General features: G+C 33.9%; 1 protein-coding gene across 1 annotated transcript in view; it reads right to left on the reverse strand.

The window, feature by feature from the left end:
• Positions 1 to 13650: 13650 nt before the first annotated feature.
• Positions 13651 to 18718, reverse strand: part of USP38 (ubiquitin specific peptidase 38) — a 32763-nt gene continuing 27695 nt past the window's right edge. Inside the window, exon 10 of the mRNA XM_042935408.1 lies at positions 13651 to 14853. Coding sequence (XP_042791342.1) covers positions 14692 to 14853 — 162 coding nt within the window. The 3' untranslated portion in view covers positions 13651 to 14691. The remainder of the gene's footprint in view (positions 14854 to 18718) is intronic.

Genomic DNA, 18718 nt, shown 5'->3' on the forward strand with positions numbered 1-18718 from the left:
ATATGTATCTTTAATAATATAGTAATTGCTTTAAAAAACCAGGAAGATAAACTATAAAATGAAACAATATGGGTCACTATTAGGGAAGACCCTAGAATGGGGAAAAGGGTAGAAGTTGATCTTCTCTGAATACACCTTGTTTTATACTTTTGCTTTTGGAATCATGTATATGTTTTACATAAGTATAAAATAAAATAAATGTTTTTAATTCACAAAAATAGAAATTAAGAAAAAGACAAATGAATCTAACTCTGAATCAAGTTAGAGGCACAATCATACAGTAAATAACTATTCTAAATGACTTTTTGTAATAGTAATTTGATTGTAATCCCAGAGGGATACTCTCTATAAGAAACTATAAAACAGGGAAACTAGTTTATTCAATGACAACAAAAAATTTGCAAGGAAATTAAAAGGCAGAGGAATGGAGAGGGAAACCCATAGACTTAAGTCTGAGAGGGCGTATCTATGTCCATTGCAATGTATAGATTATATTTAGATTCTGATTCAAACAAAAACAAACATTCTAAGAAAAAACATTTCTAAGTAATATATAAAACAAAACATTCTAAGACACTAGGGGAAATGATACTGACTGGAAATTTCATGATGTTAACAAGCAATTATTAATTTTTTAGATATGAAAATTTTATTGGTTAAATTTTATTTTAAAAAGAGTTCTTAGGCCTTAGTGATACAAATGGAAATATTTAAAGACAAAATTATGCCTAGCATTGCTTCAAAATAATCCTAGGAGAGGGAAAGTGGTGATAAGTATATGGGGCTCATTTATACAACTTTTTATGTCTTTGAAATTTTCCAGTCTAAAAAATAAGTTGTATACAGGGCAGCAGGAGACATAAAATTCTCCCTGAATGGTACATTTACAAGTTTTGTGAGTGAAGTTTTCTTCACACAATTGAGGTCGTTAGCCAGATTTGGATATTTGTGTCCTCTTCTGTGAATTTCAAACCCCTCCAGATAATGTACTCTTTCAGACCACAAGAGAATGATGAAGGCTTTGAGGAGATCAGTATTCAGAGGTTCTTGGGGCTGATTTTAAAACTGGCCTCCACATTTGCTTCCTTCATTCATCTTTTTTTTTTCCCTTCTGCCACCAGCCTAATTCTGTCTTTGCCAATTATGCCTAGGCTATTATAGTCACTACCTTATTAGTTTTTCCTACAGCATAAGGCTAACAGAAGAGAATCATCTCTATAGCAGATTTAGAAGATCTCCCTAAATATAAATGTTTAAAGAAGTCTAACCAAAAAAGTCATAGAATGGAGAGGCACTATTGATGAAAAACATTTACACCAATGATCAGAATTTATTTAGGCTTTTTGTCTAGTTAGGTAAATGATGATTTTTATTTTATTTTTATTAAAATTTTTTTTTAATGTTTACTTATTTTTGAGAGAGAGAGAGAGAGTTCAAGCAGGGGAGGGGAAGAGAGAGAGGGAGACACAGAATCTGAAGCAGGCTCCAGGCTCTGAGCTGTCAGCACAAAGTCCAATGCGGGGCTCAAACTCACAAACTGTGAGGTCATGACCTGAGCCCTTTTATCTCTAGTCCCCCAGTTCTCTCTCTGGAAGCATTGATACTAACAGTTAAGGGTGCCTGGGTGGCTCAGTCATCCTACTGAGTAGTTAATCATCCTACTCTTTTTATTTATTTATTTATTTATTTTTAACGTTTATTTATTTTTGAGACAGAGAGAGACAGAGCATGAACAGGGGAGGGTCAGAGAGAGGGAGACACAGAATCTGAAACAGGCTCCAGGCTCTGAGCTGTCAGCACAGAGCCCGACGCGGGGCTCGAACTCACGGACTGCGAGATCATGACCTGAGCCGAAGTCGGCAGCTTAACCGACTGAGCCACCCAGGCGCCCCAATCCTACTCTTGATTTCAGTTCAGATTATAATCTCATGGTTTGTGGGTTTGAGCCGTGTGTTGGGCTCTGCACTGACAGTGTGGAGCCTGCTTGAGATCCTCTCTCTCTCCCTCTCTCTCAAAATAAAAAAAAAAATAAATAAATAAATAAATATTTAAAAAAAGAATATTTATAAAAAATACTAATAGTCTATTGTCTATTTCTTGAGATATAAATATATTTGCAGAAAATATAATTACATATCACAAATGGTAGATAATTAAATATAATTATTGAATAGTCTTTAACTTTTCCCACTCTGTGATTTTTTAGGGCTTCTTTTTATTTCTGGACTATCATTTGCATAGCCAGCTCAGAAAAACAATTCTGAAAAAATGTTTGCCTCACATTTGTATTTTTCTTTGGTTTCGAAAAACCCACAAAATGTCAGATACAATCACAGACATTGGGATGCAAAGATGAAGAAGGCATTCCTTCAGAGGGAATTCAATCTAGTTCAGTCATGTTTTCAAATAAACAGAGTTAACGACTGACTGTCTTCATGTACTCAACACCTTAATGGGGATGGTGTTAAATATATATTTTTAAAACCTATAATGGCAAAAAAAATCACATTACTCAATTTACTTGAAATATGAAAATTAAAAACAAATTCCCCCCTAAAAATGGTGTACCAGAGAATGTTTACAAATAGCTCAATACATTAATGATTGATGTTTAAAGTTATTTGACAACCATAAAAATACCCTCATTTATTAACAAATTTTCCTGGTGATGAAGAAAACCAACTCACTCTTCTAAGTGCTTGATTATTGGATCTATAGATGATTCAGACCCTTAATTTTTCCATTTTTCTGTGGCCTATTTTTGGGATACTTTATTTCTTAATTAAAATCTCTCTTTAAGATGGCTAGGAGGAGACAGGAAATGAAGGTTAGAGCAAAGCTCGAGTGCATTTAGGTTAGTCATGTAACTCCTTGCTAGCAGCTCTGTTCAATTCCTATGGAGAGAGTCAGGAAAGTCACCAATGACTGTGAGCCTTTGGGACTATCACTGAAGTCTTTTCAATTGTGCTCATGTGTCTTTTTATCGAGATCCTCTTTATAAAAAACACTGTTAACTCTTTCATTGTTCTTTCTCAAAACCAAGCCTCCAATATACTAGGTGTTGTTAATCGACACTGGGTTGCCTAGAAAATGGAGATACGGATTGTTTAAGGCACTTATCTTGAGTCAGTGATAGATCTGGGAAGATAATTTGCCAAATGGCAGCCAATCTCTTATTTTGTCTCTAGTATCTAATACAAACTTAGCCCATACATACTTTATATACTTACAAGTGTTTAACCATGATGTTCCAACAAGGGATAGTGACTATTCTGTAACTGTTTCAGACAATTGCTGACCTGTTTATATTGGTAGCCAGTGTCCTTGCTGAAGACAAAATAGACAAAATGGCAATCATTTCCCAAAGCAAGATTCTTAGTTTAGCTAGGAATGTTTTCTTTATTACTATTTTGGCAGGATTTAGGGCAGGCCAGTGGTGACTGAAAGGCAAGTTTTGTATTATTATCATTATTATTATTTCACTTTTAGTTTTGTACTCATTTTAGCTATGGGTGAGGAAAATAATAAACTTGCCTCTGGCCACTGGCCAGTTTGATTATGCTGTTGCTTCTGTTATTACTGAACACCAAGAGAGTGGACATTATCCAAGGCAAGAAATAATTCAACAGAGACATACAGAGGTGTACCAAAAATTACCATAGTAAATTACTTTTCCATGTTTTGAAACTCAATTTCAATATTTTCCTCATTAACTCTGGACAGTGTTTGAAAACAAACTGCTCCTGACAGAACCAAATGAAGGTCAAGCCTGTCTTTCACACCTGAAAATGAAGTTCTCTGGAAATATAAGCTGTCAAAATATAGCATGAGTAGTATTTATAATCAATCATGTGCTTTGGACTTGGTCAACTATATAGACCATTCTAGAGAAATTGAATGGTGGCAGTGCTCTCTACTGTCATGCTGTGATTTTGATATCACAAAGCAGACATCCTGAAAAATATTCACTTCTGTTTTTGTCTGCTTAAAGAAACTAGGATCAGCGCTAGCAAGTGGAGGAGAGAGTATAACTCCAAACCCAAAGAAATAAAAATAAACTTAAAAAGAGGACAAGATGTTCTAATAGGGCAAGCAAGCATTATGAGCTATTTCCTTTCTTGTAGCCATGTGCAGAATGGTTAATAAGTGGTCAACAGAAGCAGCACTATAATAAGTCTATTGCTTTGTAGCATTAATACTTGGGAAGTCATTAATATTGTTATAAGTTCCTCTTTTAGAAGTCATATATGGTCCATTCTCTAAGTAGGATTGAGCCTGAAATTTCCAGGAAGATGGGTACCCAGAGTTATTTTCTTAAGTATTTTGATTTATTTCATAATTAGAGAATAGATATGTATTTAATTTTTTAAAAGGGTACCCAGATAATGGGTATTCAGGTTGGGAATGAGGCATAAAATTACAAACTGTAGTTTACCACCATTAAGTCATGTCCATTATGGTAGCCATGACCACATGGGGCCACCATCACTTAAAATATGGCTAATGAACCTGAAAAACTGACATTTTAATTTAATTTAAATTTAAAAATACTCAATTTAAATATGTGTAAACAATTCATTTTCATCCTCTCCAATTTTCTGCAACTCTCCTCTTAGTTCGAACCCATCATTCACCATTGGGGTTCTTGCAATAGTTTCTTAACTGCTTTCTGGCCTCTAGTCTTTTTTTTTTTTTTTTTTTAATGTTTAGTTTTTTTTGAGAGAGAGAGTGTATGAGAGTGAGGGGGACAGGGAGAGAGGCAGAGAAAGAGGAAGACAGAGGATCCAAAGAGGGCTCTGTGCTGACAGCAGAGAGCCCCATATGTGGGGCTCAAACTCATGAACCTGAGATCATGACCTGAGCCAAAGTCGGCATTTAACCAACTGAGCCACCCAGGGTCCCTTGGCCTCTGGTCTTATACTCTACCCTGCTAGGCCAGTCTCAAAAGAACTTCCAAATATAATTAAATTTTCAAGCTTTTCTTGAGGTATAAAAGGCATACAGAAAAGTACAAAATTATAAGTATACAGTTTGATATGTTATATCATAAAATGAACACAACTGGTAAATGAACAACCAGATAAAATCACACTGCAGAAGTTCCCTTCCATGATCCTTTTTGATCACTTCCCTCTTCCTTTTCTCCAAAAGTAATATCCTTACTTCTCACACCCACAAATGACCTGTTTTATATAAATGGAATTGTAAGATTATGCATTCCATTATGTCTGGTTTATTTTCTTCAATATTATGCTTGTGGAATTCATCCATATTATGATGTATTTCTGGACTTCATTCATTTTCACTGCTGTGCAGGAATTTAACATATGAATATACCATGATTTACCTATTCTACTCTTCATACAGCCTTTGGATATTTCAAGTTTTAGGCTATTATGAATAATACTACTTAGAACATTTAAAATTTTGTTTTGTGCAGACATTTCTATTTAAAAAAAAATTTAGTGTTTATTTTTTGAGAGAGAGAGACAGATAGAGACAGAGCGTGAGCAGGGGACAGGCAGAGAGAGAGAGGAAGACACAATCTGAAGTAGGCTCCACACTTCAAGCTCAGCACAGAGCCCGATGTAGGGCTCTAACTGTTGACCCATGAGATCATGACCTGAGCTGAAGTTGGACACTCAACTAGCCACCCAGGCGCCCCTTGTACACACATTTCTGTACAATCTATTCCTAGAAGTGAGTTACTGGCTAGTAGAGTATGCATATGCCCAGTTTTGGAAGATAATGCCAAACAGTTTTACAAAGTAGTTTTTATCAGTTTACATTCCTGTAAATAGCATATGAGAGCTTCTGTTCTACATCCTCATCAATGTTTGATTTGTCAATCTTTTTTTTCAATGATTATTTTTGAGACAGCAAGAGCGGAGGAGGGGCAGAGAGAGAGGGGGACAGAGGATCTGAAGCGGGCTCTGTGCCAACAGCAGAGAGCCTGGCACAGGGCTCTAATCCATGAATAGTGAGATCATGACCTGAGCTGAAGTCGGATGGTTAACTGACTGACATACTGAGGCATCCCTGATTTGACAATCTTTATTTTTTTACATGATATCCCTCAAATTTCCTTTTATTAGTTTTTTTGTGGGGCTTTTTTCATGTTTAAAAAATTTTTTTAATTTAATTTTTTAATTCAAATTTTACTTAGTTAATATGCAATGCAATATTGGTTTCAGGAGTAGAATTTAGTGATTCATCACTTATGTATAACACCTAGTGCTCATCACAACAAGTGCCCTCCTTAGCACCCATCACCATCTCTCACACATCTCCCTCCATACCATAGTTTGTTCTCTATCATTAAGAGTCTCTTGTGGTTTGTTTCCTTCTCTTCTCTTCCTCCACCACCCCCACTTCCCATATGTTATCTGTTTTGTTTCTTAAATTTCACATATGATAGTGAAATCATATGGTATTTGTTTTTTTCTGATTTATTTCACTTAGCATAAAATATTCTAGCTCCATCCACGTCATGGCAAATGGCAAGATTTCATTATTTTTGCTGGCTAATATTCCATTGTGTGTGTGTGTGTGTGTGTGTGTGTGTGTACACATATATACCACATCTATTCATCGAGTTGATAGAAATTTGGGCTCTCTCCATAGTTCGGCTATTGCTGCTAATTCTGCTATAAGCAGAATTGGGTGCATGTATCCCTTTGAACCTGTTTTTTTTGTATCCTTTGACTAAATACCTAAAAATACAATTGCTAGATCGTAGGGTAGCTCCATCTTTGGTTACGTGAGGAACGTCCATACTGTTTTCCAGAGTGGCTGCACCAGTTTGCATTCCCACCAACAGCACAAGAGGGTTCTCCTTTCTCTGCATCTTTGCCAACACCAGTTGATTCTTGTGTTGTTAATTATAGCCATTCTGGATTTATCAACCTTTTTAAGTTTATTCTGTGAACATTTAAAGGATTACTGTTGTGCTTTTATTTACATTTCTTGATGATTAATAAGTTCAGCACCTTTTTGTATTAGAAATTTGTTCTTTTGAACTGCCTGCTGAAGTCTTTTTCTCATTTTTCTATTAATTGCCTGTTTTTTTAAATTGATTTGCAGAGTTACTTATATATTCACTTATGAGTTGCAAATATCTTCCATTCCATGGCATTCTTTTCTATTTTTTTTTAAAGTTTATTTATTTTGAGAGAGAAAGCGAGAGAGAGAGAGAGAGGTTGAGAGAGAGAGAGAGAGAGAGAGAGAGAGAGAATGCATGCCAGCAGGGGGAGGGAGAGAATCCCAAGCAGGCTCCACACTGTCAGGGTAGAGCCTGACTCAGGGCTCGATCTCATGAACTGTGAGATCATGACTTGAGCCAAAATCAAGAGTTGGATGCTTAACTGAGCCAACCAGGCTCATTTTTTTTTCATTCTTAATGGTGTCTTTGATGAACATAAGTTTTTATTTTGTTATCCATTTATCACTGTTTTCCTTCATGACAAAGACTTTTTGGGTCCTATTTAAATCTTTCTATATTCCTAGGTTTTGAAGATATTCTAAGTAATCTTTTAGAAGTGTTATCTTTTCTGCCTTCTAGATTTACAATACACCTGAAGTATATTTTTGTATATAGTATGAGGTAAAGGCTAAATTTCTTTCATTTTACCTGATTATCCAATAGTCCCACTATAATTTATTGTAAAGTTTTCCCTACCACTCTAAAGCACTACTGTTGTCTAGGGTGACCAACTCATTCCAAATTTTCCTAATTTTAGCTCTGAAACTCTGAGACAGCCTCAGTCTCAGGCAAACCGGGATGTATGTCATCTTACTTTTGTTATAAATCTTATGTGTATGTAAGTATAGGTCTATTTCTCAATTCTTTCTCCTGAACAGAATAATAAGCCCACTTTGTCTTTATTTTAGCTTTATAATGACTTATTATCCTGTAAAGAAGGTAATCCTAACTTGTTCTTGATTTTCAAGAATCTTGGCTAATTTTTATAAATTTTCCATTTCTATTTTAGAACCAGCTTCTCAATTAATACAAAAGAAAAAAAAAAAAAAAAAAAGAATCCCAAGATTGGGAATGCATTGATTCTATAGATCAGTTTGAGAAAAATTAGATTTTTATAATATTGAGCTTTCTAAGCCATAATTTATTTGGGTCTGCTTTAATTTCCTAAATGTTTTATAGTATTTTGTGTGGAGGTCTTATACATGTATTGTTAGGTTTAAAAAAATTTTTTTATATTATTGTATATAATATCGTTAAATTGTACATTCTAATACTTGTTCCTGTTGTATAGATATACACTTGAATTTTATATATTGGCTTTATATTCAGGGAACTTAAACTTATTAATTCTAAAAGTTTCTATGTAAGCTATATGTAACATTCTTACATTATTTTGGATTTTCAAATAAGTGGCTGGCTCTCACAGCGTATAGTTTGCTGAATTCTGTTTTAGTCCATGTTTATACTTCTTTTCCTGGCAGGGAGTCTCTTGTCTCTATGGTGTGTGCTAGATGCATGGTAGATGCAGCAGAAGATCCAAATTGCTGCTCATGGGCACAGAGTGAGCCTTGAGCTATTCCAAAGCTGTTCCTCCTTTCCTCGATAGTCTGTAAATTGAGTCAATGGTGCCAAATCTATTCCCAGTACTCGTCATTCATTTATGTAGATCCAAGGTTCCATCTGGTATTCTTAAGCCTGAAGATTTTCTTTTTTTTCACATTATCATGGGGTGTAAATATTCAAGGAAAAATTCTTGCTGTTGTCTACAAATATCTATTTCACCTTCATTTTGAATGACATTTTCACTGATACAGTGAATATTTACCAGTTCACAATTTTTTTCCTTCTGCACTATTTAGATCTGAGTCATTCCATTACCTTCTAGCTTGCATATTTTCTTATGACTCTTTTTTTTTAAATAAGGAGTCACTATTTTTTAAAAATATTATGTTCTAGTAAATATTTTTGGCATTCTGACCATAATAGTCTCTGTCAAAACTACTCAACTCTGCCTTTTTAGTGTGAAAACAGCCACAGACAATAGGTAAACAAGTAGGTGTAGCAGTGTTCCAATAAAACTTTATGAGAAAACGAGGCATGACAGATTTGGCTTGAGGGTTGTGTACAATTTGCTGACCTGTTTTATATGTAATGTGGTTTTATTTTGGCTGCTTTTAAGAATTTATGATTGCTTTTAACTAATTTGATTATGAGGTCATTGTATGATTTATGTTATTCTGCTAGGGTTGAGCTTCTTGAATTTTCCACTTTCTTCATTCTGTTCACGTTTTTCTTTACATTCTTTTTTTTTTAAGTTCATTTACTTATTTTGAGAGAGAGAGAGAGAGAGAGAGAGAGAGAGACAGAGAGAGAAAGAGAGATTGTGTATGGAGCATCAGTATGGAGACTGATGTGGGGCTCAATCCCACGTACTGTAAGATCATGATCTGAGCTGAAACCAAGAGTTGATTATTTAACCCAGGTGCCCCTACATTCTTTCAAGCTCCTAGTTTGTCAATTCTCTTTCATAATTTCTGAAACTGTTTTTTTTTTCCCCCCTTAGGTGGTATATTTTCCTCCTTTGAATGCTTGATAATTTTTTATCAGATGCTGGAATTTTACTTTTTTTTTTTTTTTTAATTAGTTTTAGAGAGACAGAAAGCATGCTCAAGCAGGGGAAAGGGGCAGAGAGAGAGAGAGAGAGAGAGAGAGAGAAATCCTAAGTAGGCTCCATGCTGATGATACAGGGCTCCATCCCATTACCCTGGGATCATGACCTGAGCTGAAATCAAGAGTCAGAGGCTCAACTGACTGAGCCACCCAGGTGCCCCTGGAATCTTTCTTAAATGCGAAGTTTATTGTAAAGTGCTGGAGTTAGTATTTGTACTGCCATTAAATTACTCACAGATGAGTTTGATCCTTTCAAGTCCCACTTTTAATCTTCGTTGGATGTAAATGATCAGCTTTTTCCCTAGGACTAATTTCATTCCACAACTAAACCATGGTCTTTTCAAGCAGAAGCATAAGACACAACCCAGGATAAAATGGGAGACTAATCAGTTTGGCAGCTCAGAATGAGAAGACTTGAGCATAGTGAAAGGTGAGCAGCAATGAGTCAACAGAGAGCAGGGAGGGGAGAGTAGAGCAAGGGGAATGGTATGCTAACTGACATTTGCATATACAAATGCCTAGAGATGGCAAGTAATGATTTTGAATAAGAACTATGCAAGATCCAATAGGATTGAGGGAGGACAGAAAGGGAAAAATGGAAGAGATTAAGCTAGTAAAGGAAGTGGAATTTAACTTCCTTTGCTTTAGGAAATGAGTTTGCTCAACTGTTTAGATCATTACCTGTACGTTTTAACAAAGTAGATCTCACTTTTCCTTTTTTTTGAATCATATTTGAAGGGTACAAGAAGTGAAACAGAAATTTTATTTCATAAAATTTATTGGAAGCCTTTATTAATATGTAATTTGCATAAGTCTTTTGCTCACATTTTTCTCCCACTTGTTACTATCTCTCCATTAGAATACCGACTTTGGAGTCCTTAAGCCTTGAGTTAATATCTCAATTCTGATGTTTAAAAATCTCAATTTTTAATTTTTTAGCTGCATGATTTTGAGCAAATTCCTTCATAAGACTATTTATTCAAGTGTAAAGGGCTTAGGGAGAGCAAAGTTATGAGAAAAAACACACAGAAATGTCAACCAGTCTCCAGCACATGGTAGAAACTCAACACATTAGTCCTTTTGGATAAAAGCACCAGGAAAAAAACTCCTTTTCTAGCCCAGAAGTTCTCAACCAAGGAGGCACATCAAAATCACATGAAGAATTTCAAAAAAATATTGATGTTCAATCCTCACATAATTTAATTGGTGTGGGGTGAAGACTGGATATGCTATTATTTTTTATAAACTCTCCAAGTGATTTTAACATGAATGCAAGGTTGAAAACTGATCTAGCTAGAGACAACTTTTTCATCTCTCTGAAATTCAAAGGCTGTGTGTTTGTGTATGTGTGTACGTGTGTCTAGCACACAAAGCAAAATGTGAAAACATGAGATCTATTACGAGAAAAACAACTGCAGGCCATAATTGACACTGAGGAGTGCTGGCAACACACTTGGCTGACTTCTTAGATTCTGTTTTCAATGTCAAATCCACACTGGTTATATAACATTGGGGCTAAAGGTTTTACATAACAAATCCCTTTGAATTTGTAAAACCCAGATTGTTGATTTTATAAAAATCTTTATTTCATTTCTTTAAAAATTATTTCTATAGCAATTTCTTTACAAGATAGCTTTTTTATAAAGCACTGTTTACTTTATATCTTTGTTTTTTAAATCCCCCATTCATTTTGAGATTCTAAAAAGAACTCTATAAAAAAATTAATGTAAAATGAAATAAGGCTAACACTATGATGGAAAGTGACGGTTTGGTAAATACTTAAGAATGTATATATATGGAGCAACTGCTATTTTAAATTTATTTTTTAAGTTTCATTGAGATAATTTTTAATTTAAATTTGCTAGTTGTTGTACTTTAGCTTCTTAGATTACATTACCCAAATTAACCTTACTTCTCCAGATGACGTTACTGAGTTGTTAATAGAAGTCAGCTAATACTTCCTAATAAGTTTTTATAAAATGTGAATAACTTATCCTTCTTTACTTTAGTAATAGTTTTAGAAATCTAAACTCATTAGCAGAGGATGAAAGGATATAGAAAGTATAGCATTCATATGAGAAAAGATACCATACATAAGTGTGCACTATTATTTCTTCTGAAACAATCACTTAAAAAACTCTTTGTATAGAGTATATTATGTGAAGTGCACAATCACAGAAAAAAGATATACTGAGAATTAAGAACTGTAACAACGTATATGACATCAAAATGGTAATTTCCATTAAGATTTGAATACTAGACAGACTGTACCAATTTTGTTTTTCTTCAACTGTCCTTCCTGCACACTCAAGAAGCATTCAGAAAGCTTTTAAAGAGGAAGTATACAAAAAGACAACTACTTTTGTAAATAAACATTATCATAAAAAGAACAAAACTAATTGAAGAAGATTTAGATGAGCTTACAACTTAGTTTTTAAATATTTTTTGTTCTTTCTAGATAGGAGTTAATAATAGGCTTTTGGAACCTGTTACAAGGACCCCCAATACCTCTAGACATCACGAGGGATCTTTATTTCTACATCCAAAAGATTCTTCTGGAATCTTAAGGTATGGAGACAAAAGTCAGATCTCTAGCCCAATGTTGCTTTGTTTCTGATTATTTAGCGAGAAGAGAGGTGGAAATAGAATTTGCAAGAGGAAGAAGAAAGCACAAGGGTTAGGAAAATGGGAAATGGAGCTTCTGGTTATTCTGGTTTCAATTTCAGCAAATGATTAATGTTATTACATTTTTAATCTTAAAAGTCTTTAATTTCAAGTCTTTGGTATTGGTATGAAATTATCATCTGCATAGTCCCAGTATTCTTATATAACTAAAATTTATATCTTAAAAATTTTTTTTAATGTTTTATCTATTTGAGAGAGAGAGGGATAGAGAGGGAGGGAGAAGGAGGGAGAGGGAGGGAGGGAGAGAGGGAGGGAGGGAGAGAGGGAGAGAGGGAAAGAGGGAGAGGGGAGGGAGGGAGGGAGAGAGGGAGAGAGGGTGAGAGAGAGAGAGAGAGAGAGAGAGAGAGAAAATGAACAGGGGAAGCACAGAGAGGGAGACATACAATCTGAAGCAGGCTCCAGGCTCTGAGTTGTCAGCATGGAGTCCGACGCGGGGCTTGAACTCACAAACAAATCATGACCTGGGCCGAAGCCGGATGCTTAACCAACTGAACCACCCAGCCGCCCCTAAAATTTTATCTTTTTCTCATTTTGAAAATTCTATATTACCTTGACACATAAAATCCTTGAATTGTTTGGTATTCATAAATAAAATCATGTGTAGGTCTGTCTTTAAGAAATTTCCCAGAAGTAGCTGAGCCCAGTATTAATACAGCAAGTATTAAATGACCTCACCAATTTCAATAAATACTAACACTGATTAATCATTAATAAATCATTAATTAGCCAGTGGATAACTGAACACATAGGGTAGCTTAGGAATTCACTATTAAGATAAGAGGAAGCTCACAGGAAAGACAGTGTGATAAAAATTCGTCTGTTTCATTCATTTATAGAAAAGACAAATCTCAACAAATGCTGCAAAGAAGGTCCAATTTTAATCCAATCAGGTTTCCTAATTTTCCTGGTGACTGGAAACAAGTTAGAAGTGGGACATAGTGGAATGAAGATGAGGAGTTCTGCTTTTAACTACCCCATTAAAAGCTCGGGAAAAAGATAAACTCCAAATCATCAAAGAACAGTCTTTCCTTAAAATGTTTTCAAAATAAATATGAGACCAATTTCAGAACAATGATTGTACAATCATGGATAAGTTAAAAACCTTTAGGAAAGGGGACAACTGGGAGAACTCTTGAATATGTACAATCAAGACCCAGGAGAACTGACTTGTTTCCCATTCTCTGGTAAAAGAAAATGTGGGATAGTAGGGTCTGACATTTTACCGTTTTATCTGAAACTATGAGACAGAAACAACTGTGCAAAACACAAGATTCAAATGGAAAAAAAAAAAAAAACCCAAATGTACAACTCTAGAAATATGCAATTGATGTTTAATAATCTGAAGATTAACAAAATCAAAGATTTTTTTACTTGACTAGGTTCATTTCCTCTGAATTCTTCTAAGATTTAAAAATAATCTATCACACTTATTGATTTAGAACCATCAGATTTTACTTCAGGAAAATCTAATACCTTTCAAAAAGTTATAATTTTAATGTTAACACAAAAAATTACTTCCTAACATTTCATTTTTAAAAAACTTTTCCGCAGCCAAAGATTCCTATTTTTGAATTACAGTACTGCAAGGCACATACAGAACTCACCTCCTTCAAAACACAGAGAAGATATACTCCCTGAAATAGAATTTTAAAATCCTTAAACAATTAGAAATACTACAAAGTTAGCAATCTTTAGGTAAAAATGTTGTTTCTACAGGATCATGCACCTTTCTTAAAATCAATTCAGCATATATGTATAAATAATCCTTTTTTAAAACATTTGTACTTGAAATGCAGATACAGTGATGCTGAGGACAGCACTAAACAAAAACCTGAAACGTACTATAGTTGATAAGTTTTATGTTATTGCCTTCATTAGAGACTGTATTATCTTTAGCATTTTAAGAGATCTGAATTTAATAATGGGGTAATATACAGGAAACAAAATTTTTTCCATCATTTCTAGCATCAATTCTTTTATAAAAGAGGCTAAATGAGTTATACTTTTTGTTTAGTAAAACTGAGAATGAGATCATTTAAATGCCTCTACTAAATTTAATGCAGCTTAATTAGGGACCAGGTACATACTTTCCTCTGAAAATTTTTGGTCAAGCATGTCTAACCATAAAAGTAAATGGAATTTTAAGAGGTAGTTTTTTTTTTTTTCCCATGATGCATCTGTTAATAAATGTATTGTCAAGAAAATAAAAACAAGCACTGAGTGTGTTTTCTTAAAGTAAAAGGGTCTAATGAAAAGAAAAATAAAAGATAGTTATGATATTTGTTACAATCTGACATTTTAACAGTCATAGTAATAGATGTTTTGTGACCAGTGCATTTTGGATTCTCTCAGGATTAAAATACGAGTCTGCCAACAGTATTAAATCCTCCTCCACCCCCTCCACCAGTTGGTCCACAGCTTCCTGGTGGGTCATTGTCATCAAATCCATTGGGCCGAAATGAACATGAGGCAGATGCAGCTTGTAGGGCCCGGGCACGAGCGTTCAACTCTTGTTCCTAAATTTAAAAAGAATTTTTATAAAATTAAAACCCTAAACACAGTGGATGAGTATATCATCTACATACATTTTAAAACTGACTTAATCCTTAATAAGCATCCCTTAAATTTCAGTATTTTAAAAAATATTTACTATATTAATCCCTGTCAAATCTTACTAAAGTACATAATCACAGATGGAACAAATAAGAATGCAAAATCCTGGGGTAACTCTACAGAATGACAGATCCTAAAGGCCATTCTGTTCAATACCTCAGTTTGCAGAAGAGAAAACTGAAGCCCCACATCCTAAAATTCCTCTTTGGAAATATTAGTGTTCTTGCAAATACTCATCAACACATATGGGAATAGATTTCCTTTCTAATATACTGAATGTAGAATTTAAAGGTTATGACGATGGATTATCTACTCTTTATCAAGTGGGGCTATTTTGTAAGTGGGTGATAAAAGGTATAAATAATGAAAAATCACTGAATGTTTCCTACCCTTAGAATACTTCTCAGTAAATAAAAGTAATATTTCAATAACATTCTTAAAGAAAATGGAGCCTATCTTCTTACAGTATTACTTAAAACTTTTCCCTACCAGTATCATAACTTTTATCAGGAACCAGTCATATTCATTTATGTGCCAGACACATATTAGGTGCTCAGTAAATATTAATGATCATAGATTAGAACACTATTAGCTACTTAGCCTCAAAAGAAGCAAATGTAAATAAATAATGGCAAATTCATTTGGCAAGGTGTCAAACCGCATTCTATAACTGGTACAAACTCCTTGGAAAAAAACACAAAATATTCTGGCATATGCCCATTTTTCTGGGAAACGGTCTATAACTTTCAAATGAAGTCAATGTCAATAAGGTCTAGAAGACACTCTTAATGTGTTAGGCATAATCATCCTGAAGAACTTAAAAATAATTTAACAGTAATCATGAAAACTATACTATTTCCAATTTTCAGATAAGCCCAGTTACTTTGCTCCAACTGGCAAGGTAGTGTTATAGTTTTTAGCTACTTTTTTTAGTTAACTAAAAAAAGCATCTTCACAAGATGCCCAATTTTTTATTATGGAGTAAACCACCAGGCTTACTTGGACATCTATTTTTCACATTATGAACCCCTAATTTCTCAGTAGCATATAGCAACAGCTGTGTGATTCCCAATAGAAAAGATGATAAAGAATCACATACTTTTATAGCTGAATTTGACCTTACATAAAAAAATCCTTGTAACAGAATGGTCTAATTAACCAGTCTCTGGCAGGGCTTAGACAGGCTTTTAAAACTTAATTTGTAAGATACTTCTCAAAAACCTTTTTTTTTTTTTTTTTCCATTTACTGTACTGGTTCCTCTGTATAATGTTTTTCAAGAGACAGTTTATTTTTTAATCTGTGAAAATAAAATAAGAATTTTAAATAGAATAAAATTTTTAGTTTTACAGGTAGAAAATAAAAGCTATGGATATGTAAGAAATAGATACAAAATAAGAAACAAAATCCTCATTGCTCTAGCTCTATAACCTACTAAAGTATCCAAACAAGCAATGAAAATCTGACTCTGTGTCTAAGATCTGGTTTCAGATAGAGATCATGTTCCCTAATGAAATAAATAAAACTGAATATGCAAGGTAGAGTTCAAGAAGTTCTGCTCCCAAAAGATAAGGCAAATTTCATTAAAAAGTAATCCCACCCCCCCAGAAGTAGTGTTAAAGGACATACATAATACAAAATTAACTTCATTGCTTCTGAGACACATGAAAACTGTATTATATTTCAAGACAGAGATTCCCAAGGAAGGAATATTCCTTTTTTGCTTTCTTATCTACTTATATAAATACATAGCTGACAGACAAAAATGTAGGATATTCTGTTTTCAGAAAATAAGCTTAATGGATAGAAGCAGGGAAAACTGCCTTTCATTTTCTTTTAATATAGATGTGAGCATTGTGTGACATTGTGACATTGTATGTAAAAAAATATGATTCTCATAGCGTCTAGAATTTATATTCCAATTTTACATCAGGTATTAAAATCAGTTATTTCAGTAGTGGACTTGGCTTCGAGTTAGTTACTGTTGCTTTGGGACAAATAACTTTCAGAATATTTAGATCTCTCACTCAAGTAACTATGTTAACGTTACAATAATCCATCTTTTATTTTTCTTTAAACTACACATATATATTACGTATACTCTTCTGTATGTACAATAAAGAAAAATACTAAGACATTAAGCTACCATGTCTTCTAAAGAAACAGGAAAGAAACCAAACAGGAAAGGACAGAAGCTCTGTCTGTAGTTGATGCGGGACATGTGGGGATAGCTGGTGATCTTCACAGTGCCGTGCTGGTGCTACTTTCATAATCTTTGTCTCACTGGATCCTAAACAAAAGCATGATTTTTATAGTCCAGACACTAAAATAATAGAGATACTCCTTATGGAAGTTGGACTGAAGGGAAAGAAAGAAAGAAAGAAAGAAAGAAAGAAAGAAAGAAAGAAAGAAAGAAAGAAAAAAGCCCTTCCCCAAATTTACTTCGAGATCCACAATCTGTACTGCGATCCTATGTGTACACACAGGCTATGACACACACAGAAAATGGTTTGGTCATACAGGATTTTTTGCCCAGGCTTTTCAAAACTACTAATCTCACCGTTTCTTTCTAACACATGTCAATCTAGATGTGATTTTAGTAAACTTTAAAAATGGAATCCCAAAAAGAGCTTGTTAAAATGATACAAGATAAAGTTCTAATGTAATGTGAAAAACTAGAAAAGTAGCTACCCTGATATGTACTAAACTGGTAAATTCATTTGCAGCACTACTTAGTAGCAAAGGAACTCAAAATGTCCACTCCACATCCTTACTTTACTTAGACTGGATTAAATTTTTATAATTGTTTTACAAATAGGTATAAAGCTGTATCTTAAAACTAACATATTCTTGACACAGCAATCTATTTTAAAGCATTATTACTATGAAATGAGCACAGACTTTGAACTATATCTCAAAAATGTAAAAAAAAAAAAAGAAAATAAGAACAAAACCATATATATACACGTTCCACGTGTTCAAAACAACATAGTCTCTTAACACAAACTTAAAATACTAGGATGATTCAGTTAAATAGTATGAGTAGTGAGAACCATCACAATTCAAATCAGCACAAATCAATTACATTATTGTATTTAAAAGCAAATAAGACAAATATAAATGTTTAAGTTTCTAAATAAGAGTTGAGTATTTATAATTTGCTTTAAAAAGGTACTTTGGTAATAAGCTTTGACTCAATAGCCTGTCTTAATACTGGAACATAAAAATCTTAATGTAAGATTTGGCAGTATCATTTTTACATTAAACAACTTGCCAATTTGAGACTTACGATGGAATTTAGAACAATTGCAAACACTGAAAAACTGAATTAACAAAGTACATAATAGTTTCCTTTATAGTGACATAAAGGCCTTAAAACAATAATGAAAAGAATGGCTCCTCACACTCAGATATTGTAAATATTGTCATGGGGTAAATAGTAAGAATAAGAAAATCATTTAGAGGTAGGCTGTAATGAAGTAGTTGTTATGGTTATAAGAGTTTTTGGCAATCCAATCACAGAAACAGAGCAGTTCCTCATCTTTTTAAAACCCATGTCCCCCCTTTGATAAATATGCTATTTTACTCAATCATTGATAAATAATCTGCATATTGCTATAAATCAAGATTGCACTGAATCTTATTTTCTAGATTTTAAATTACAGAAAATTCCTATTCCAACCTAACCCTCTTGCCCTTACTCCTATTCTCTAATCTTCAAGAATCATGACTATTAATATCTAGTGCTTATTTGAAATCTAGCAAGAAGG

This window comes from Panthera leo, chromosome B1 (assembly GCF_018350215.1).
Source record: "Panthera leo isolate Ple1 chromosome B1, P.leo_Ple1_pat1.1, whole genome shotgun sequence".
Taxonomy (NCBI): domain Eukaryota; kingdom Metazoa; phylum Chordata; class Mammalia; order Carnivora; family Felidae; genus Panthera; species Panthera leo.